This window comes from Eretmochelys imbricata, chromosome 7 (assembly GCF_965152235.1).
Source record: "Eretmochelys imbricata isolate rEreImb1 chromosome 7, rEreImb1.hap1, whole genome shotgun sequence".
Taxonomy (NCBI): domain Eukaryota; kingdom Metazoa; phylum Chordata; order Testudines; family Cheloniidae; genus Eretmochelys; species Eretmochelys imbricata.
In genome coordinates, this window is record NC_135578.1 from 106,473,135 (window position 1) to 106,496,241 (window position 23,107).

Consider the following 23,107-nt stretch of genomic DNA (forward strand, 5'->3'; position numbering starts at 1 on the left):
AGAGAAGAACCACAGAAAATCCAGGAGGTACAAGTTCTGACTTCTTCCTCTTCTTCTCCCTCCCACTGAGGAAGGCAAGCAATTGAGTTCAAAGAATATATCAGAGGTCTTCCCTTCATGAGCAATTCCAGACTATGTGCAGTAAGGTTGTCTTCACAATTCAAATTCAACCTGAACAGGATCCCAAGAGAAAGCCTCAGAGTAAATTCTCCCCTTAAAATCCTCTCAAAACTGCAATACCTTTTCACCCCTCCTTTGAGGAGGTGACTGAGGATTAAAGAAATAAGCCTGAAAAGGGCAAGCACACTAACAAGAGCAACCCTCAGGCTCTACATCAATCAAAATTGAAGGACTCTATTGCTGAAATGCCGCAGGTTGAAGCTGCTGTAGCATCTCTTGCAAGGGATATGGTAATTCCCTCAAAAGGCATGTTCTACCCCAAGAACTTCATAGATAGAAAGAGGGAGGCCACTCTCAAAAAGGAATTTTGAGGCCTCCTCTGCCACTCTCAAAGCATCCCAGGTAGCTATCTGCTTTGCAATGGCATCTCTCTCCTGGCTAGATCTCAGAGTCCTCAAGGACAGAGATCACCTTAACCTTGGTTCAATTTTAAAGAAAGTCTCCCTAGCACAGGATTTGTAGTTGACACCTCAAAGGATGCAATGAAGTTCTCAGCTTAAGCCAAGGATTCCAGCTCAACAGCCAAGCACCACCTACGGTTCCAATCCTGGAAGGTGGATATCCACTCCAAGCAGGTCCTATGCTTGGCCAACTTTAATTGCTCCCTCCTTTTCGGAGAAGAGCTGGAAAGGTGGTGGCTGACAACGTTGCAAAACCCATGCACTAGAGACGACAAGCCCTCAAGACAGAAATGCTCCTCCTGGCTATGTATTCACAGAGGTATCAGAGAAGGAACAGACTCTCCAAAGGAAAACAGGGGAATTGAGGTCGGGAGGTGGGGGGAAGGGGGAAGGAGGGTAAAGAGCAGAAGTCCACAGGGACTTCAGCCCTGCCCCTCAATCCACTCCTGTGACAGACTGCATAGCTTCAGTCCTGGGTGAGAACGAAGGAGCAGAATTTCCCATTTTCTAGAAGAATTGTTCACACTGACTATAGACAAGTAGGTCTGGGAGATAGCAAGCCAGGGATACTCCCTCAGGCTCCAGTCCCTCCCTCACCTCATCCAGTCTTCATCCTGTCACCCATTTCTAAAGACCCTATCAAGGTTCCTTCCCCACTCTGAACTCTAGGGTACAGATGTGGGGATCTGCATGAAAGACGCCCTAAGCTTATTCTTACCAGCTTAGGTTAAAAACTTCCCCAAGGTACAAACTTTGTCTTGTCCTTGAACCGTATGCTGCCACCACCAAGCATGTTAAACAAAGAACAGGGAAAGAGCCCACTTGGAGACACCCTCCCCCAAAATATCACCGCAAGCCCTACACCCCCTTTCCTGGGGGAAGGCTTGATAATAATCCTCACCAATTTGCACAGGTGAACACAGACCCAAACCCTTGGATCTTAAGAACAATCAGGTTCTTAAAAGAAGAATTTTAATTAAAGAAAAGGTAAAAGAATCACCTCTGTTAAATCAGGATGGTAAATACCTTACAGGGTAATCAGATTCAAAACATAGAGAATCCCTCTAGGCAAAACCTTAAGTTACAGAAAGAGACAAAAACAGGAATATACATTCCATCCAGCACCACTTATTTTACCAGCCATTAAACAAAAGGAAATTAACGCATTTCTAGCTAGATTACTTACTAATCTAACAGGAGTTGTAAGGCTGCATTCCTGATCCCTTCCCGGCAAAAGCATCACACACACAGACAAACCCTTTGTTCCCCTCCCCCCGCCCAGCTTTGAAAGTATCTTGTCGCCTCACTGGTCATTTTGAGTCAGGTGCCAGCGAGGTTATCTTGGCTTCTTAACCCTTTACAGGTGAAAGGGTTTTGCCTCTGGCCAGGAAGGATTTTATAGCACTGTATACAGAAAGGTGGTTACCCTTCCCTTTATATTTATGACAGACCCCATAAAATGAAATTTGATCCAGAACAAAATCTCATACTCTGGATATGGGAGTGATAAAAATAATTCCCTCAGAAGAAAAAAGGCTCTGTGGGTTCTACTCCATCTTCTTCACTGTTCAGATGTGCACTGGGGAGGGGCTGGTATCAGAGCCATGCTTGACCTCAGAAGGCTCAACAAGTGGAAGAGGGAAAAGTTTCAGATGAAGACTCTGGCCTCTATAGCGTTCTCTCTGTCCAAGGGTGGATTGGACGAAGCATTTCCTAACTTCAGTGGATCTAGCAGATGCATACCCACACACCCTATCAGGCCATGTCACTGCAAACTTCTGAACTTTGTCTATGGCCAGAAACATCAGTACCAAACACTCCTGTCCTCAACCCCCAGGGTTTTTACAAAGATGCTGGTAGTGATTATAGCCAGACTGAGATCACAGGGAACCCACCTGTACCCCTTCCTGGACGAAATGCTGATCAGCACTCCATCACCGTCATCAGCACATAGAGCTACGTCTCGGACACTGAATCTCTTAGAGGTGTGTGGCTTCATCATCAGTGTCAAGGAAAGTTCCTTGATTCAGTCGACCAGAAAAAACACTCACCAAGGGGTAGAAATAGACACCTTGGTAGCAAAAAAATCTATTCATTAGAAACATTCATGAAAATTCAGGATTTTATCATCTTGCTCTGGAGCACAGAAGGCCTCCCATAGCACTGTGTCTTCAACTGCTGGGCCTCCTGGTGTTGTATGACTACCCATGAGGTGATCCCTATACACATCAGCCACCTTTCAAGCCTTCACCCAAAAAGCGTAAGACCACTCCCCGAAACACATGAAAGATCAAGTATAGGTTCTGACACAAATGATCAACTCCCTACACTGGTGGTCAGCCTACAACAGTGTTCACAAAAGCATGCCACCTGTCTTCCAGATCCTCAAGTTCCACAATTAATGCCAGCCTGCATTGCTGGGGAACACACTTAGAGACCCAAACAGCTCAAGACTCCTAGAAGCTGGAGAAAAGAGCTCACAGCATAAGTACCTTAGAGATGAGTGGTCAAGCTGGCTCTGCAATGGGTTCCAGTCTGCCCTAAAAGGGAATCATGTTCTGGTTCAGTCAGACAATACAACTACAGCTATATATTTAAATAACCAATGGAAAACAAGAAGCTCGGCACTACACGTGGAAGAAAATAAGGTGGGTGGATCAGTTTCTCCTTTCCTTCACAGTTATCCACATAAAAGGGAATCTCAACTGAAAGGTAGACAGGCTCAGCAGGTGCAGGATCAACAACTCTAAGTGGTGCCTGAATCAGAAGGTTTTCAATCTCATCTTTCAGACATTCAGCCTCCCTTCAACCAACCTGTTAGTGAATCATATGGACACAGAGAAGCTGAAATACTTCACCAGGGAGACCATCCCGGATTCATGGGGACAGATGCCTTATCACACAGCTGGACACAGGACCTACACATTGCCACCCTTTCCACTACTGTTGAAGGCGGTCCAGAAAACACAAGTATTGGTTTTCAGACCATATAGACCTGAAATTGGAGCCTCTACTCAAGCCTCTGTGGAAACCGGACAGTTTCTCAGAAGGTCGTCTTCTTCATCCAGACCCGGAACAGAATCAGCTAACAGCCTGGCTATTGAAAGCGAAGTGCTAGAAGATCTGGGTCTGTCCTCCAGAGTCATTAAGACATTGCTTTTCTCTAGTACACCTCTAGGACAGTATCAGTACTGAAAGCGTACTTCTCTATCAGATCCAAAGTCAATATCTGCCAAGAGCACAATGCAAATCCCAGAAATCCAGGAAGCCCAGACATTTTGGATTTTCTCCAAGAAGGTGGCATAGACAGAGGGCACTCCAGTACCATTGCATGTCAGGTATCTGCTCTTAGTAGCATACTCTTTCGCAGGATCCTTGGGCTCCCTGGAAGACAACCCTCATGTACTCAGATTCCGCTGAGCAATCGGGTTAGCCAGACCAGGGGCCAGGTCGCTTTTTCCAAAATGGGGCCTACAGCAAGCTTTGGGGGCCTCAACAACCATCCCTTTGAGCCTTTGACTTCCATGTTGGCATTTTACTCATTAAGACTTGTTTCTTAAAAGCTGTCACGTCCACCAGACAAGTGTCAGAGCTGGCAGCCTTATCTATACAGGAGCCTTATTGCGCATTCCACAAGGACAAGGTAGTGCTCAGGATGACAGAATCCTTTATCCCTAAAGTTAATTTCTCCTTCCATGCTTTCAAAAAGGTTCTTCCTTTGTTCTATCCAAAACCACTACATCCAACTGAAAAGACATGGCACACCTTAGATGTCAGAAGAGTGTTGACAGTCTCTCAAGTGTACAGAGTCCATGAGATCATGCTCTGTGTCCTTCCACCAAAAACGCCAGGGACCCAACCTCCAAGCCCTCCATTGAGAAGTGGATTAGACTGTGCACTGAGGAATTTTACAAAGCATCAGAGACTCCTGTTTCAAGGTGCACTCGAGAAGATCCCTAGCAATCACAAGGGCTGAATAAGCAAGTACGCCCTCGTAGGAAGTTTGCCAAGTGGCAACTTGGTCTATAGCTAGCACCTTCATTAAGCAGTTTAAGGTGACTTGTCGGCTTTCTGCAGAGACCAACCTCCTGTAGGCAGTAACCCAGAAATAATGCAGACTTTTGAGCGAGCTTATGAAAAGGAGGTGGTACTTTCTTTCCTACCAAAAACTTTTTTCTTAATCCTCCCTACATCCATTCACTGCTCACTACTTCCCAAACATCCCAGAATTGTGTGAGACCTATGGCTGCAGAACAGAAAATTTCTTAATAATTTCCTTTCTACTAGCAGCTCCCACACTTCTACCCAACCTCAGTGGCTCGTGAGCCAAAAGCCAGACATTAAATGAAATCATTACCATGACAGTCTTTCTTGGTCTAACATACAGAGTTATTTCATTACATTCAGAGTATTCTTTAATAATGTGATGTAAATTTATAGATTTAGCATAACTCATCTGGTGGCAAGTGGGAAAAGAGAAGGCATAGCCATAGCACGCAGTGCCAAAATGCTGATCCACCTCCATGAGCCCAGACGTTCAGAATTGTGGTAGCCACTGCTAGCAGACAGGAAATTATTGGTAAGAAGTCTTCCAATCATACCAACTTGATCAATAAGAAAAAGTTGCCATGCCCTCTCAGCTGCCTCTGAAATCTATTTTCAATGAAAGTGACCCTCTGGAACTAAGAGGAACATGAGATCCTAGGTATCAGGGGTTTTCTCAAATTCAAGGTATTTTTGTGAATTCAGAAAGGTCTGCCATTAGCTAAACATGTAGAGAAGTTTGATCCAGCAGGACTTATCTCAATCAAGTCTTTCTTCCCACATTCTCCAAGTATTATTGCAGCACTTAGGAACCTAGTCATGGATTAGGACTTCATTGTGCTTCATGGAGCTGTACAAACACAAAACAAAAATATGATCCCTGCCCCAAAGAGCTTACAATTTAAGTATAGAGACAACAGATGGATTCAGACTGACCAACAGAGGAGTACAAGGAAACCATGAGACAGTATTGGTCAGCATGACCGTTCTCTCAGCAAACTAGCCGTCTAACCACTGCCAAGATTTTAGTAGGCACCATGACAAAGGACAGTTTTAAAGGAGGGAACTGAACGAGAACAATTAAATGGCTTTGAGGAGGTTTACAGGGAGCTCTTCCCAACCATGAGATGTAACATGGGACAAGGCACAAAAGTGCTTGTTTGAAAATTTAACTGGTGGGTGAAAGAGGCTGGCAGTGTCAATCTCACAATAGTGAATCAAAAAATAGGTAGCATGGGGATTAGCCGTAAAGGGCCTTGAAGTAGACTAATACCAGGAGCACAAAAACAGAGCCAATTACCTGGACAGATGGGAAACAGACAGACATTCTGCCTTTATTTCTTTTACACTCTTACTGTATGCAACATATTACCCAGGTGGGCCATCCTGAACCATGTAGCAAAATGATTTTTTACAGATGCAGTACCCCTGATCATTGGGTGCCCAAGGTTGCGAAGGCATGTGGAGGTGTATTTTCTGAGCAGGCTTGCTCTTCGATCCTCAAAATATCTTGTAAAAGTGACTTAAACTTCTGCCATACCCTGTGGTTCTGAAGCTTGATTTCCCCTAGGGAGTCTTTCAAAGAAGAGTATTTTTAAAGGAAATATCTAGTTTTAAACACTAACCAATCCAGAAGTGAGTGAGTGATAACATGGTTTACCAATTTGGTAAACATTCTACTCATTTGCAGACTAACAAAAGTAGAGGAATTATACATTTGGAAAAAAAAAAAAAAAAGGTATTTTCTCAATTTTCAAAATCAGCTTATCTACAGTATACACAAGAAAATTAGACCTAGTAGCAATTATACAAATCATACACACAATGTAACTAATAAAGCTAGCAGATATCAGCACTACAAGACTTGGATCACTTACAATTATTGAAATTTGGGCTTTTAAAAATGTATATTTTTTTGTATAAAGAATGCCATCCCCAGAATATTTTTATTGAGTACATACACTGGAAAAAAAATCAAATATTTGCAAAGTAATTTTTAAAGTGCCACAATGAAGTGTCATACTAGTCTTTTCCACAGTACATTTACACACAAATATACCAGCCATAAACCAATATACTTATCTGATAAAACCAGTACGTGGTGTGCACATATACATTCCTCTTTTGATGCCTGGCCAGCAATGCACTTGAGTCAGACTTTTGCCAGAAGTACCACTAGGGGGCACACACATCCCTGCTCTCCTCATGCCCAGCCAAGAGTATAAAAGGGGCCTATCTACTGCCTCCCTCTCCATTCCTTCTCACAGCTTATGCCAGTATTAACCAAAGTAGCAAGGAAGGTCTTGGAATGCATACGTGCACAACACATCTCGAAGAACAGTTACTGTAGGTAACTAACCATTTTTTTCTTCAAGTGATAGTGCACATATACATTCCACCTCAGGTGACTGTTGCACTTCTCTTACAGGTGGTGGGACTTCTGATAATCTGAACAGCAAATGCAACATGGACTTGCCGCAGCTTGCATCATCACCAGAGGCTTAAGTGAAGGCATAATGTCAGGAAAAGGAATGTACAGCCAACCATGTCACCACTACACCTATGTACATTATGGGAACGTTAGTCAGAAAGGCTGATGAAGTGGAGTTGGCCGTGGTGGAATCAGCTGTTACTCTAGTGCAGAAGATAACAGCAAAGCTTGAGACAGTCAGAGATCCAGGGTGATATATACTGTGTTAACACTGGCTGACCTTTGACCCTCTTGGCATAGGCTACATAAGGCTTACTAGAGAGGTTCTGAACACCTTAATGGTGTTGAGGTAGAATGGTAAATATTTAAAGTATAAAGCGTTTCCTCTACTTTGAAAGAATGAAGTGTGATCGGAGCGAAGTGTCGCTGGAGGGGCTACATTGAGAATGCTCAATCAGGAAAAACCGCAAATAATAGGGCAGACAATTCCCAAAACTGGTGATCTATTATTCTAATTAGATTCACCAAGCCAGTAACAAAACAGTTTCTGTACTATCTTACTGGTTACTCAGAAGCTAAAATACATTTCCCTTTAAGCAATCCAGTCTTTGGCTCCCATCCAGACAGTCAAGTCCATAAACTGAGGGTTACTTAAAACCTTATATAAAGTTCTACCAATCCCAAGAGAGAGGACACAACACTACCCACCAGGTCAATAAATATTTCAGATCTAACTCAAATACACAGCTATAGCCAATTCTTATTAACTAATCTAAGATTTTTTTAAAAAATTAAGAAAGTTACTAAATTTAAAAGATTATACATACAGATACGAATAAAATTCTTAGGTCAGTTTCATAGCAGAGATGGTGAGGCTGCTGGTTTGTATTAGTCCTTCCAGAAACAGTTCAATAGATTATATATGGGCAGTCCATGTGTACAGTTTGTTCAGATTCTTCCATGAGAATTTGCAGGGATAACAACAGAACAGACCTGGAGACCTCAGTCTTGTGACTTGAACTTCCCCTGACAAAATGTAAGCAGATCTGAGATAGTAAGGATCAGGTCCCAAAGTTTTTATAGCTGAAGCTCAGCTCATAAACCTTTTGGCAGCCAGTGATCACAGTAGGCATTTCTTGGATGAAGAATAGGTAATATACATTGTTGTTTTGAAGTAAAACAACTTCTTAGGCACACACTGGTAACTAGTTGCCTTCATTAGCATAAGGCAACTAACTATTCAAAAGGTAACCGTTCATAGGTAGTTTACTACAAACTTCAAAGAGAAATAAAGAATGATATTACACCACAAGTTTCATCTAAATGTGAATATTCCTTTAACTCTGAATATGATATAGTAATGAAAACATTAAAGGCAGGAACCAAAGTTAAACTTCTACTAGTTAATTAGATCACACTGTTAAGCTTCTAACAAGATATAGGTAAACAGACAAATACCATTAGTATTTACTTCTGATTCTCTGACAATACAGTCTTACATTTAAAGAATGCTACTCTTTTAGCATGGCTTTGCTAACTATCTACAAGAAATGGCCTTGTTTACCATTTCAGTACTTTTCTAGTATGTCCTTAAAGGTTGATTTTGGGTCATTTAGCCTGCTGGCTGCTTAACCCTCACTGGCTCAGTGTCACCTGAGGTTTAGGAAAAAAAAATACTAGAAACAGAACAGATTGATTCAATTCAGGTAAAGATCTTTGGCATGAACTTTGGATGCGGTCCGAGAGGCACGTTATCCTTAGGGTAGCCATTAATTAGACCTTTCAAAAATCTGGAAGCCAGAGGGGGAGAGAACTCCGAGAACACCTTTATTGGCATGTAAGCTGCAGAAATGCAAGCCAGATGAACCTTCATGGAACTGACTGAAAGGCCTGACTACTTCAGTTGTATCAAGTAATCCAGTGGAGGTGTAATGTCCATGCAATGTGGTGACAGAAACTCTCTTCTACTTTGCTACACAGGTAGTTCTAGAATCCTGTTCTGATAAAGAGCAGAAAGCTTGGACATCTTTGGACACAGTTTTCCCACTAGCATTTAGCCAGAGATAATCCATGCAATGAGGTGGAGAGATTGAAGGTTGGGGGGCAGAGACTGATCTTGATTCTCAGACAGAAAGCCCTTTAGCAGAAGAAATTCATAGGTAGCCTGACAGAAAGTTAACGCAGGTCTGTGAACCAGCACTGTCTCAGCCAAGCCAGTGCTACTAGGATCAACATTGCCTTCTCTCTCCAGTTTTCTGACTGCCCTGGGGATTAGAGGATCTGAATAGAATACATATTAGCAGCTGACCAGACACAGCAAAAGAAAAGCATCTGTCATGGAACCAGGAGCAAGGCCAGCCCTGAAGCAAAACCTGCACTTGTTGTTCAATAAATCTATCATCAGATATTCCCCACTGCTGGATGATCTGGAGAAGGATGTCCCCTCTGACAGACCACTCATGATGGTCAACAAAAATCCTGTGTTTTTCACTTCACAACGGCGTTTTTCACTTCCAGAATATAGAAAGCTTTCAGTGTCACTCCATTTCTGATGCATAAGTTCCATAAACAGATTGCCTCCTGACACAACTGAGCTGATCTGGCACCTCGGGTCTGTTGAGAGGACACATGGCACTGGAGTTATGTATAACCACTTGCACTACCCAATTCTTGATGATGGGCATAAAGGTCTTGAACACTGGCTCATAGTGCCAGCACGTTTATGAGGAGAGAGACTTCTTGAGATGACCACAGGCTTGTGCACTCAGCATGTCAAGATGAGTGCCCTAACCACTCACTGAAGTCATGGCTGGCTCAAAGGGTAGAAAGGAATACCCTTGCAAATGTTCTATGGTCTCAACCACCACTCCAGGGACTGAAGCACTTGTGGGGTACGTAAATCTGCATGATGATGAGGTGAAGTCTGCATGCAGTCACTTAAGTTCATGATGCCATATGCTGAAAAAACTATAGGCAGGAATGTTCTGATGTGAGTGGGTTGGACTTGAGGGTTTCAACCAGAGACAGAGCAGGTTGAAAATTGGTCATCACAGTTGTAGCATCAAGCTCTGCCCCAACGAATGGAGTATGCTGTGTCATTGGCAACTTTGATTTGCCCAAATTCAGTTTCAGGCCAAGATGTTTGAACAGCTGTCTCAATGAGAAGGTTGTACTGCACATGGACTCTTGAGGCTCCGCATACTTGCCAATCATCCAGATAAGGAAAATTCAGACCCCAAAGAGGTGCAGGTAGGCCACTACTACTACCACCATACATTTTGTGAAGATCCTTGGGCAGCTTATTTGGTATTCAGGAGGCCTGGTGCCGAGAGAAACATCTCACGGCAATGGAGGTGGACATGGACCGAGAAACCGTCTGCTGCCTTGCGTGAAGTTCTTTCCATAAGATGACCTTCAGAAACTAGAGCCATAAACTGCTCCCTATACCCCTCTAGCAATTTTTCCGCAAACTCAATGATCGCAGAAAAATAAATGAAGTTATAATTCTCCAACAGAGCCTGATAATTGGGAATCCTTATTCGAAGCACTTCTGTAGAGTAAGCCTCTCATCATCTTTAGGAGTGGTTTTAGTATGTGACTGGTGGGAGCACACTCATGAGCTGTCATATCCACCAGAGCCAGTACTGGTTTTAATTTAAAAATAATCAGTGTCCTTCTGGGGGACTTTATATCATCTGTCCATTCTTTTGGCACTTGGTAGTATTGAAGTCAGGGTCTGCTAGTGGGTTTTTGTGGGCTCCAGCAAGGACTTGTTCATTGGAAGGGCAACTCTTCCCAGAGCTGGGGGGTCTGTAAAACATCAAGGAGGGTATATAGATGCTCTTGAAAGACTTCCATCGGCACTCACAGCAAAGTGGCTGTGACGTATTGACATGAACTGTAATCGTATAGATCACTGTTGCAACCAAGGTCCTATAGTTGCACCAAATCTTGTACAAATGAGGTCAAGTGAGGTGTCTGAAAAGGCTGGTTATGATTATGCTGTCTGTATGTGTCTATTATTTTTGTATTTGAAGTTATGAATATTGGCTATGTACTGGTATCTCAATGTGTTTGATTCTAAGTAGCATCAGTGAAGCATTTGGTCAGCTTCTGGAGAATGGGCACTTACTCAGAATAGTCCTATCAAGAAACACTTAAGTGACAACGGACTTTCGGAGACTCCAATCCACATCTGAGGAGCCTTCCTGGGAACGTTCAAGGTAACATGTGAGCAATGGCTGCTCTACCTGCAAACTGAGTCAGGCATGGACATGTGATTTGCCCATGTGACTCCAAACCCCATCTTGCTGCTGTGATTTTCCACAGTAAGAACAAAGGGGTCCTTCCACATGGCAAAGGATATAAAGGGCCCTGGAAACCCCTCCATTTTGTCTTCAATCCTGCTTCTGACCACTGGAGGAAATGTGCTTGAAACTGAAGCTCTGAACAAAAGGACTGAATGACCCATGCATTCTGGGATGTTTGTAGTCCAAAGACTTGATTGGTTTAAATCAGCAGTAAGCCTATCAAGCCTGAAACAAGCCTGAACTAAGAACTTTGCAACTGTTGTATGTATTTGATTCCATTTAACCAATTTTAACTCTCATCTATATTTCTTTCTTTCTATGAATAAACCTTTAGATTTTAGATTCTAAAGGATTGGCAACAACGTGATTTGTGGGCAAAATCTGACTTTTATATTGACCTGGGTCTGGGGCTTGGACCTTTGGGATCGGGAGAATCTTTTTTCTTTTACTGGGGTATTGGTTTTCATAACCATTCATCCCCAGAAGGAGTGGTGCCTGTGTGATACTGGGAAACTGAAGCGTCTGAGGGAATTGCTTGCATGACTTCTGGTTAGCCAGTGGGGTAAGACTGAAGTCCTCTCTGTTTAGCTGGTTTGGTGTGCCTTAGTAGTGAAGGACCCCCAGCCTTGGGCTGTGACTGCCCTGCTCTAAGCAGTTTGTCCTGAACTGATATTCTCAGTAGTGTCCCGCCAAAGGCTGCTTTGTTATAATGGCCAACTTCTCTTTTCAGGTACTGAAAGACCTTGAATTCCTCTGGTGGCGAAGAAGTGGACTCAAGTATAAGAGTGTCCTCCAGAGAGGAGGAAATACGTGGAAGTACATTTAGGGGTTCCTCCATGATTCCTTCTTCCTTAATAGGGTCCAACCCTGTGGTGAGGTGTACAAGCTGATAAGCCTACTCAATAAGTTCTTGTACAAGAGGATGAGAGAGACTGATGGGACCCTAAGTTCCCTTGGGACAGGCCACAACCAGCAAGGCCATGGAAGGTATTTTGCATCTGGGTTGTTCAAACAGGAGGACATCATATGAGGGCTTAGAACCTGAGTCCATGCTCCGTGGCCAGTTCAGTGATCTAAAGAGTGTGAAGGCAATATCTGTCCCTCAGGCTCTGAGCCCAATGAGGAGATGTAGGACTCCTGTCAATAATGGAGACACTCCATAAATTAGGACAATAAGATCCTTATGTTACAGAGTATTTCAAACTCAATGAAGTCTACCTAGTTGGCAAAGTTTAACCCCAAATTTGGGAAGTGGTACTAGTACTTGATACCTAGAACTAAAACAGTCTAAACCCAATAAAATTTAATTTCAGGAATCCTGACTCCCTGTGCCAAAAGAATACTCTAATCTGTAATAGTAACTACAGAATACACAGAACTACCAGATATATGTTCACAGGTTACATTTTGAAAAAATTAGTAAATAAAATGCAGTAAAATTCAACACTGCCTAGAATGTTAGCAGTTCCAATAAGTAATGCCACTACCTACATACTTATGAAAAACTAGTCAACTGTTATGACTCCATATTATACTTGGGATCTTCTCCTTAAGTTAGGTAGAATTCTCAGATAACTCTTATCAAATAACTTTAAAACAAACTAGCACAAAACAATTGGCCAGTATTTAAACAATCGGACTTGTTTTAGGCAAATGAAGCCTACTCATATATTCAGCCCTTTTGAAATGCAAATTTGACACGTTATAATCACCTCTGACAAACTGAATTCCTTGATTTTGAACTGCAATAAAGTACTCAACAATTAGTGAAAGCTATGCAGCTTTTAACATAAAAAATCCTACTAAGTTTTAAGTGAACATATTTTACTCCATTTTTAAAATGCTAACACTGTAGAGAACTTCTGTGTGTGATATCCTCAAAGAGTTTCTATTTAGGTATTTTTTAAAAATAAGGATCAAGTACTATCTAATACATTGCTTTGATACAGTTTATTTTCTAACTGGAAAGCAACAGTAACAAACCTAAAGTAGAAACAAAATATTTTTACTAATATATTTGTAATTCCACCAAAAAAAAATGAGCTAAATCAAATAGCAACCATGTCAACAATTAGAAATGCCACTTCCCTAGGCACCCTAAAGAGGAGCAGGTTACTGAAAACTGGGAGCTGGAGTACAAATACATGTACTGTGCTCAGTCTGAGTCCTTGTGTGTTTATTTGGAAGCACACTTATGAAGTTTTCTCTCTGAAACAGCACGAAGGAAAATAGGCTAAAGTAACTTCTGCTTCATGAAGAGATCAGATGTAACCTGTGGGCGTTTTTGGTCATGTGGTAACAAGCTGGTCTGGTGCAAAACAAAAACCTCTATAAGAACAGCTTATTTGTTAAATTAACCCTTCACTGTCAGGATCTGTGGAATGCCATGACATACAAGCAGTTTGCATTAGATGCAACTGAATATCAAAGCCCCCTATAACGTAACAAACTTTATTCTCTTCAAATATTGCTAAATTAAACTCAGAAGGGACCAGAAAACAACTGCACTGGTTAAACTACAATATGGTCGTATCAACCTCTTCCACAAAAGGAGAAAAAAAGAAAGACCAAATACTTTAAAAAACACATTAACTAAAAAGTACACTTCAGTAATTTTGTAAACTATTGTTACTATTGAAAAATTAGATAAAATCTATTTTTGTCAAATTTTCTAAGTAAAAATAAAATATCTTCAGTCTGTTTCCCTCTTTCCCTTGTAGAGTCAGTTTCTTCCTTTTGTATGGGGCTTAGCAATAGGGGGAAGAGAACAATTTTTAAAAGACAAAAAAAATCTATAAAAATCAGCAATGATCCTTGAGGGCGATGTAAAATTTGAGATTGACTAGATTTCTATTTGACAATGTCTCTTTACAGATGATTAATGCTCTCAATTGTGGAAAAATTAATAGAACTACTTACTGTGATTTTGATAGCTTTGTTCAGAACATTTACCCATTCTACTAGGTCTTGCTGATCATTGGCTTGTAGAAAATACTTTCTCATCCCCGCATTCATAACTGTTAAGATATTAGAAAGTAATTAAATTGCACTGAAAAAATAATTGAAATCAGACAGTTTAAATACTCAACTTGGATTATTCCATCTTCCTCTTTTATGCAATACTGTCACAGAAATCTCATGAAACTTACAGCTACTTTAAGTTTATCTTGTTTTACACATAGCTAAATAATTTCAGATATGAATTGTGTTTTTCAAAAACTTTCCAGTTAATACTTTACTACCCAACATAGGAATTGCTGTAAGAAAACAGCCATGAAAAAAACCTTGTTGTAATAAGAGGTCGCCATCTTATGCAGTCCCTCCTTGACTCAGTTTAGTCTAAATTTCACACTACATCCAGCTTTCATGCTTGTTAGAGTTTGGGTATTTCCCTTTCCAGTCTGACCAATTCTCATCTTTGGCAACAAGTTCTCCTCCCCCAACTATTTTTTTGTGTTAAACACGCTATCCACCTGGACTAACCTGTTTGGGGTTGGGATAAGCTCAAACCTACTAAGTGCAATCAAGACTATCAATTATTACTCCCTAGCTATCGGTTTTTAATGACTTCTAATCACTCTTTTGGATTTGTCTACTGTACTACTGGAGAACTGATGCACAATTTGAATTGTTAATCTGTCTAGGCATGTTAGTGCCACACTTCAACATTACTGCTCCCCAGAAAATGGCTTATTTCTCTATCAAGTAGGATTTTCCTCTGGATGTTTTCCAATCCATTACACAGAGTACTGGGTTCTTTTCTAGTTGCACGTAAAAGATTACTGTTTATTTCTATCATCAGAATACCTAGGACCACTCAGTCATGGATCAGAATCCTACTGTGCTAGGTGCTGTACAAATATGGGGAAAAAAGACATTATAATCTAAGTGTAAGGAAAGAGACAACAGATGGGTACAGACCAACCAATAGCGGAGAACAAGGAAACAATGAGACAATATTGGTCACCATGGTAAGCTGTGGTCTCATCATAACAGCAGCCTAACCATTGTCAAGTTTTTTTGTAGGCTTATTGTGAAAGGAAAGTTTTAAGGCAAGGGCGGGCAAACTTTTTGGCCTGAGAGCCGCATCAGGTTTCTGAAATTGTATGTAGGGCACAGCCTCCCCTAACAGCCAGGCATGGCCCAGCCCCCGCCCCCATCCAACCCCCCCCACTTCCCATCCCCTGACGGCCCCCCTCCTGCCCCATCCAACCCCCCCGTTCCCTGACAGCCCCTGCCCCACCCTCCCACCCCTGATCTCTGTCCCCTGACCGCCCACCCCTAACTGCCCCCCCGCTGCCCCATCCAACCCCCCCTCCTTCCTGACTGACTCCCCGGAACCCCTGCCCCATCCAACCACCCCCTTCTCCCTGACCACTCCCGGACCCCTCGCCTCTAAACCCCCCCCTCCTTCCTGACTGCCCCCAGGGACGACTGCCCCCATTCAACCCAGTTCCCTGCCCTCTGACCACCCCGACCCCTTATCCACACCCCTGACCACCCCCCGAACTCCCCTGCCCTCTATCCAAACCCCTGCCCCTACTCCCTGCCCCCTTACCATGCTGCCTGGAGCGCCCATGGCTGGCAGTGTGGCTGCACCAGGACAGGCAGCCGCAGAGCACAGAGCACTGGTTCAGGCCGGGCTCTGCAGCCTCGCCACCCAGAGCATTGTGCCACGTGGCGGCGGGGGAGGGAACAGCCTCCCGGGCCAGGAGCTCAGGGGCTGGGCAGGATGGTCCCACGGGCCATAGTTTGCCCACCTCTGTTTTAAGGCAATATTAGAAGAATGAGTTAGTTTTGCAGATATTTACAGGAAGTTTCTCCCAAGTGTTAGGGGCAGCATTGGAAGAAGCACAATAGTGCTTCTTTGAAAATTTTACAAGTGGGCAATAGAAGCTGGCACCATAGGCCAATCAGAGGTGGGAGTCAACCTTTCCAATATTAAATGAGAGATAAGTCATGAAAAGCACTGAAAATGAAAGCCAGTGGAGCATGCAGAATGGGGTGACATGGTTAAAGCAACAGGCTAGAAAAAAAGGAGCTTTGCAGCAGCATTCTGAATGGATATGAATGGGGCAAGATTACAATTGCTGAAGCCAGAGGAAAAAATGCTGTGGTAATCAAGATATGAGGTAATAACTGAATGAGAGTTTTAGCTATGAGGATCAATCGGAAAGGCTGTATCTTAGTGAAGTTATGCAGAAAGAATCTGGAAGATTTAGACATAGCCTAGATGTGAAAACCTAGAGAAAGGTCTAACAAGCATGAAAGCTTAGACTCGGGTCTAAGATGATATTCAGGTTATGGGCTGAGTGACGTGCAGGATGGTGATGTTGCCCACAGTGATTGAGAAAGGAAGTAGCGGAGAGGGCTTGGGGGAGCTTGTTTGCAGTCATGTTGAGCTTGAGCTGACTGCTAGACATCCATGGGAAGATGATGCGAGACAGGCTCAGAGTTTAATTTCAACAAGAGACATGTATCTGAACTGTTAAATTGAATGCGTGTGTGTGAGAGAGATTTCCCAGAGATAAGGTGCAGAAGGAAAGAGAACGAAACCAAGGAATCCCTACCTTAAGTTGGAGGAGGATTCTCTGAAGGATATGCTCAAGGAGCAGTTAGAAAAGTAGAAGAACCAGGGAGGACAGAATTACAGAAGCCAAGGAAGGATAAGATTTCAAGAACAGCACAGTCAACTGTGTCGGAGGTGGCTGACAGCTAAAAGAGGACAAGGATGGAGTGCTGTTTCTGAGTTTTGGCTACAGAGAGATCACTAGACACTTTGGTAATTGTGTTTTCAGTTGAGCAGAAAGGGTGAAAGACTGAAGAGGGTCTAGGAATTCTAGACAGCGATCGTAAACACCGTGTGCAATTATCTTAAAGATGGAATGGGAGAAGAAGATGGGGAAGTAGACAGAGAGGCAAGTGGGGTCGTGAATGGGTATTTTTAAGATGGGAGAAACTAAAATATAATTGTATTTTCAGGGGAAAAGAACCAGAGGAAAGTGAAAGATTAAGGAAAATAATAAAAGTTGCACAATTTACATTTAAGTTATAAAATAGACATTCAGAGTACTACTATTAAATGTAGACAGACTAATATAGGTAAGTCTGGTCTAATTTGAAAACGTAGCATTTAAGGGACAACTTAACTTAAGATCAGACTAATATTTCTACTTTTTGTCCTGGCTAGAAGCATGATCATGAATTGCATGAACTTTGGGGCTCTATTTAATAACTGGTTTTATTTAAACTAAAATTCGTTTTTAAAGAAAATATTCAAAATGTATACAAAGATTCTTATTTTACTATCAGAATTTAGCAGTCTATTGACTCAAGCCAATTCTTATTTTACTTGGCAGTACCAACACTACCCAAGACTAATTACACCAAAGGAGAATAAATTACACCTATCTTTTCAACAGAGGCTGTGTCTAGGCTGCGCCACAGCACAGACTATGGAGATGTGAATTGCAGCACGCATTAAACTGCTATGCTAAATTTGTTCTGTGTGAATGCTGTTAGCGCAAACCCAAAGATACCCAGCTCTTGTTAATGCATCCCTCTTCAAACAGGACTACGTAAAAGCAAAACTAGGTAACTTTTAGTTCACACCAGCAGCATCTACACAAGGTAGTTACAATTCAGCACTTCAGCATGTGTGCTGCAATACACATGCCAATAGTCCAAACTACAGGGCTCCCAGAGTAAAGGTCAAGGCCAATACATTAACATAAGCTAATAATCAGTAGAAAAGTATTTATCCTGAAGTAGGAATAGATCTGGTTTACATTAAACATTAGTCACGTTAAATCTTCACTCAAGATTGAAAACTTAGGCAGAATAGCAAAATCAACGTATTCTGTCATAACGCTCTAGTCCATTGCTGCCCACGTTGTTCAGTCAGTTTGTTAGTCTAAGGTGCCACAAGTACTCCTTTTCTTTTTGTTCAGTCAGTGACATTCTTAATGATCCATTACATGTTCACAAGTTGGGCTAAAACTGACGACAGTAGTGTCAACTATCAATCCACAACATCCAAGACTGTGGAATGAGATTCTTAAAAATTTGATACAGTATGTAACACTCGCAGAAAAAAAAAAAGTCCAAACTCTTATTTAAAATATAATTCTCAAAATATTTTGATAATTTAACAGAGCAGATGTGCATAAGCAAAATGTGCATAAGCTTCCCCCACTCCCTTTCTTTCCTATTTTACCTGGCAGGACCAACAATACTGCCAAAGACCAATTACACCAAAGGAGGACAAATTACACCTATCTTTTCAACTGAGGCTGTGTGTCTAGGCTGCACCACAGTACAGACAATGGAGATGTGAATTGCAGCACGCACCAAAGCAGTCCCTATAAGGGACTGCTTTGAGCTGACCGGGTAACACAAACCCACCGTAGAACTGGGCTACTTGGTCAGCTGGAGATACCCATGGTGCTGGGAAATCCCCAGGTGGCCCCATAACCTTCAGACTGCAGTGTGAAGTACGCAGTCATAACACTGCTATGTTCTGGAAGTCTCCAGCCATCTCTTGGGGCTATTGTAGGCAGGTATTAATTGTACAGCAGTCCTGAAGCTTCTCTAACTTACAGAGCCCTCAGCAGCCTCAAGAATTGGGGGAGCCACCTCGCTGCTGTCCATCCCTTCAGTTTCTGTACTGAACATGGGTAACTCAGATGTGAGGATCGAGACCAAAGTGCGTAACACGCTCTTCAGAAAACAAATGCACAAATTGTACAAGTCTATTTTCATATTATGTTGTTCTTGTTACATAATTGTATGGGATCTACAGTCAAGTCTTGACACATTAAACACATCAAAAATACCAGCTTTTAGCTTCAAAGAACTAGCGAGAAAAAAATGCATACAGGTGTTTCCAGTGACAGGCCCCAAGATCAACAGGAGTCGTGCCTATGTATGGTAATAGGAACTGTCTAAGCATCTGGCCATGCAATCTGCATTTTACAACTGCACACAGTAGGCTACATATTGAGAGGAAGCAGCATAGAGGACTACTAGTTTGCCTTTTGGATCTATAGCTGTGCTCCCATAATACAAGGAATAGTTAACAGAAAGGAGAAACAAGCTTAACATATACTTTTACCTAGTGTGTTCGAGAAAGTATAACCTAGATATATCTCCAGCAACATTTATTGAACAGCTGTGTCAAAATATTTCTTTGAATGTAGATATAAGGCTAGATTTTCAGATTGGGATGAATAACTGCTCTGTTTTTGCAGAGAACTTTCAAGATCCAAATTGCTTCTGTCACAGGATTCTAGATTATGATAAATCCTGGACAAATGCCATTTCATACATTAAACAGTGGAAGAAAAGGAGAATAAATGTGTGCTTTTAGAAAAAGAATCAGAGCTATAAATTCACTTTATGCTAAAGGATTAAACTGCCAGTAAACAGAGTAAACAAAACGTTTTTCTTAAGCATAACATTAACCATTAGACCAAAGTTTAACACAACAAACAATTTGGCAGGCATCATTAATATTGGTGTATCTACAATATCAACATAACTTTTCCCTCTATAATACAGATTAAAATAGTTCACTTACTTGCCTTCAGAGCTGAATTATCTGTGTCAGATACCCTGAGAACAACCCATCTTCTTTATTTAAATTAGTTAGTTTACCTACTGATTCAAAAAAGCCCCAAAACATCCCAGCAACAGCTGCCAGCTAGTCACTTGTAGCTTAGTAAGTTGCAGTTTTTAAAAAGCCATTAAAAACTCATAAAAGAAACCAACGTTCTCCCTTTATATTAGGAAGGAAATCAGGAATATAAATAAATTTAGAACAAACAAGCACTACCGGTAGTACCTAATATTAGAACTGCAGAACATACCCTGGTTTCAATTTTTTTTTTTTTTATTATTATTTTTTATTTTAAAAGAGCAATTTGACAGATGTCGAATACACTAGAACTTACCAAAACAGAATTCTGCCTTTGGCCTTAGCTTAGTTGCATCGCTAACCTAATAAGAAAAACAACATGTATAATAAATACTGTAAGTGACATTACATGTACAATATCTAGTATGTACATTATATAACAGCATACACATTCAGTTTAAGATTAACAGTTCAACATTACATGGAAACATAAAATATATGCTTCTATTCCTTAATTTAGGGACCCATCTCATTCCTGGAAAGTGAAAGCCATTCCTTGACACTTGTTAAATTCTGCCAAGTATCTAAAGCACAACAAGTGAAGGAAGCTATTCTCATCTTTATTTTAGGATTTTAAATTGCTACCCATTAGTAGTATTTCAGCATAATGAATGTGAAATCAATAGCAACAGCAAAGTCCCTACTGGACTTCATGAACTCCAAAAAGTTTTTTGGGATAAATAAAAGTCTGGAATAAGGATTTTGTTTTTGAGTTTTGATTTTATTAACCCTCTTCCTCCGCTAATGCATTTCTAGTGTCTCATCACCGTAACATTCCTTCAACCCAAACCTGATTTGTGCACCTTTTCAGATTTAGGACTTGAAATTTCAAGAAGAGCTGTGTAATTTAGGGCAAATTAAGCAAATACGAGATGAATGATGGTTGTAAGCACATCGGTGGTAGCGTCTCTGGACATCTACCTACCCTTATGACCCAGTGTCACCCAAAGTTAACCAGAAGACAAGAAGATTGCAGAATGGATCGTAGAAGATAGTAAAAAAGGAAAGTAAAGGTATCAAAATAATTGGAGAAAGGAAGAACAGGAATGAGATGTATGGACAAGAGAAGGCAATTTCATTTTCCCATTCTTTTTATTTCTTACAGGACATTGTAATATTTTCTATCAACCTAACCTCTAAATTTGCTTCCTTCTGCTCCCTTTTCTATGAATTTTTGCACCCCTACAAGTATTTAGTTTCTGATTAAGTTGTTTCTAGAAGTTTCCTGCGTTGCTCTTTAAGAGATTATACGATCTGCAAACTATCATATTAAATGAGTATTCTTTCCTTTGTAAATGGCTTCAGTTTCTCAGAGGCAAATTGGAACACAGATTAATAGGTACAAATTCAAATTAGAGTTCAACCTGAATCCACAGTTTAGAATGCTAATTCTATTACATACAAGGACGAATAGCTGGAATTTAATTTTTTGGAAGCAAATCTAGACAAGTATCACCAAGAAGCCGGTTAAAAAGAACACCTAGACGGGTTTCTGCATTCCCTACTGCTTTGACTAGCTCTAGAGCTTTTAATGTTTCTTGAAACTTCAGGAGCAGTAACCACATTAATTCCCCCCCCCCGCAGTATATCATCAGATATACCCCACAAATCTACTACCTGTAATTTCACAGGTAAGGCCAGATGAGACCACTGTGACCATCTAGTCTGACCTTCTGAACAACACAGGGCACAGGATGTCCCTGAATAAATTCCTGCTTGAACTAGAGCATAACTTTCAGAAAAAAATCCAATCTTGATTTAAAAGTTGCCTGTGACACAGAATCAACCACAATTCTTGATAAATTGTTCCAGTGGTTAATTACCCCCATTAAAAATTCATGCCTTATTTCCAGTCTGAATTTGTCTTGCTTCAATGTCCAGACACTGGTTCTGGTTATACCTTTATCTGCTATACTGAAGAGCCCATCAAATATTTTTTCTCCATGTACATACTTACAGACTAATCGAGTCACCCCCTCCCCAACATAACCTTCTCCTTGTTAATCTAAATTGTTTGAGTTCCTTGAGTCTATAAGATATGTTTTCTAATCTTTTCATTCTTCTTCCAGCTTGTGTCTTAACTCTCGTCAATTAAAATTATTCAGTAAGGAGTTCTGGCAATTTCATAAAATCACAGCTGCTAGTATCACCAAAATCTACTGATAGAATTACAATCTTACACATAGACAAGAAGTATATCACTTATAGGTCAACTGGCATACCTTTGAAATGTAGGTAAGTTTAATAGCTCCAACAGGTGGAGAGCCAGAGGGAAGGTTCTATTAAAAAAAAAGCAAAATAATATGGCATGAAACTAAATTATCCTCCTACCACATAACACGTTCTATATATATATGCATTATGAATCTAATCTAAGCTTCATGAACAAAAAAAATTCTATACACTTGCATTCACAATACAACATCCAACACAATGTATGCTTTAACAGGATTTAAACTATTTGGTTTCATTTATTAAACAAACATCTGGTAATCAACTAAAACTGAATGGTTGTTGGAAATAATGCTGGTGTTAATTGTTTCAGAGATTTATGCATTTTACTATAAGAAAAAGAATTCTTGCAGATTTGTAACCAGGAAATGCTCCTAAAAGCACACTTGTTCCTTAACAGATGTTGAGTCAAGATGATGGCATCTTACATATTTTGATAGAAAAAGGACATTCAGCTACCTCCAAGAATGCTTTCCTTATGTAACAGTACTTTCTAAAATACATTAGTATTGTTGCAAGAGACTGGGATATTAAGTCAACTGGAGGAAAATGGAAGGTGTACAAGTTCCTTACCAGCAATGTTAAGTCTACAAGCCTGATTGCAGTTTGGATTGTGACAGTCTCTTGATACTAGAAACAGCAACAAGTACCACGCACTGGCCTATTAGCATATTAACATGTATTTGTGTTATTTTTCATAGCAAGTCTATAGTTGGGAATTGCAATTTAAAGGAGCAAAACAATTATGTACGTTTTACTGCATTCAGTGGTAAAATATGGTCAACTTTCTATTTAATTTGTTTCCAGTGAAACT

General features: G+C 41.0%; 1 protein-coding gene across 7 annotated transcripts in view; it reads right to left on the bottom strand.

The window, feature by feature from the left end:
• PLEKHA1 (pleckstrin homology domain containing A1) overlaps window positions 1–23,107 on the bottom strand; it is an 84,786-nt gene that overhangs the window by 36,558 nt on the left and 25,121 nt on the right. For all 7 annotated transcript variants that reach the window (XM_077822993.1, XM_077822989.1, XM_077822994.1 and 4 more), the window contains 3 exons: window positions 22,284–22,340; window positions 20,318–20,363; window positions 14,286–14,383 (listed from right to left, as the gene is read on the bottom strand). In XM_077822993.1, coding sequence (XP_077679119.1) covers window positions 14,286–14,383; window positions 20,318–20,363; window positions 22,284–22,340 — 201 coding nt within the window. The remainder of the gene's footprint in view (window positions 1–14,285; window positions 14,384–20,317; window positions 20,364–22,283; window positions 22,341–23,107) is intronic.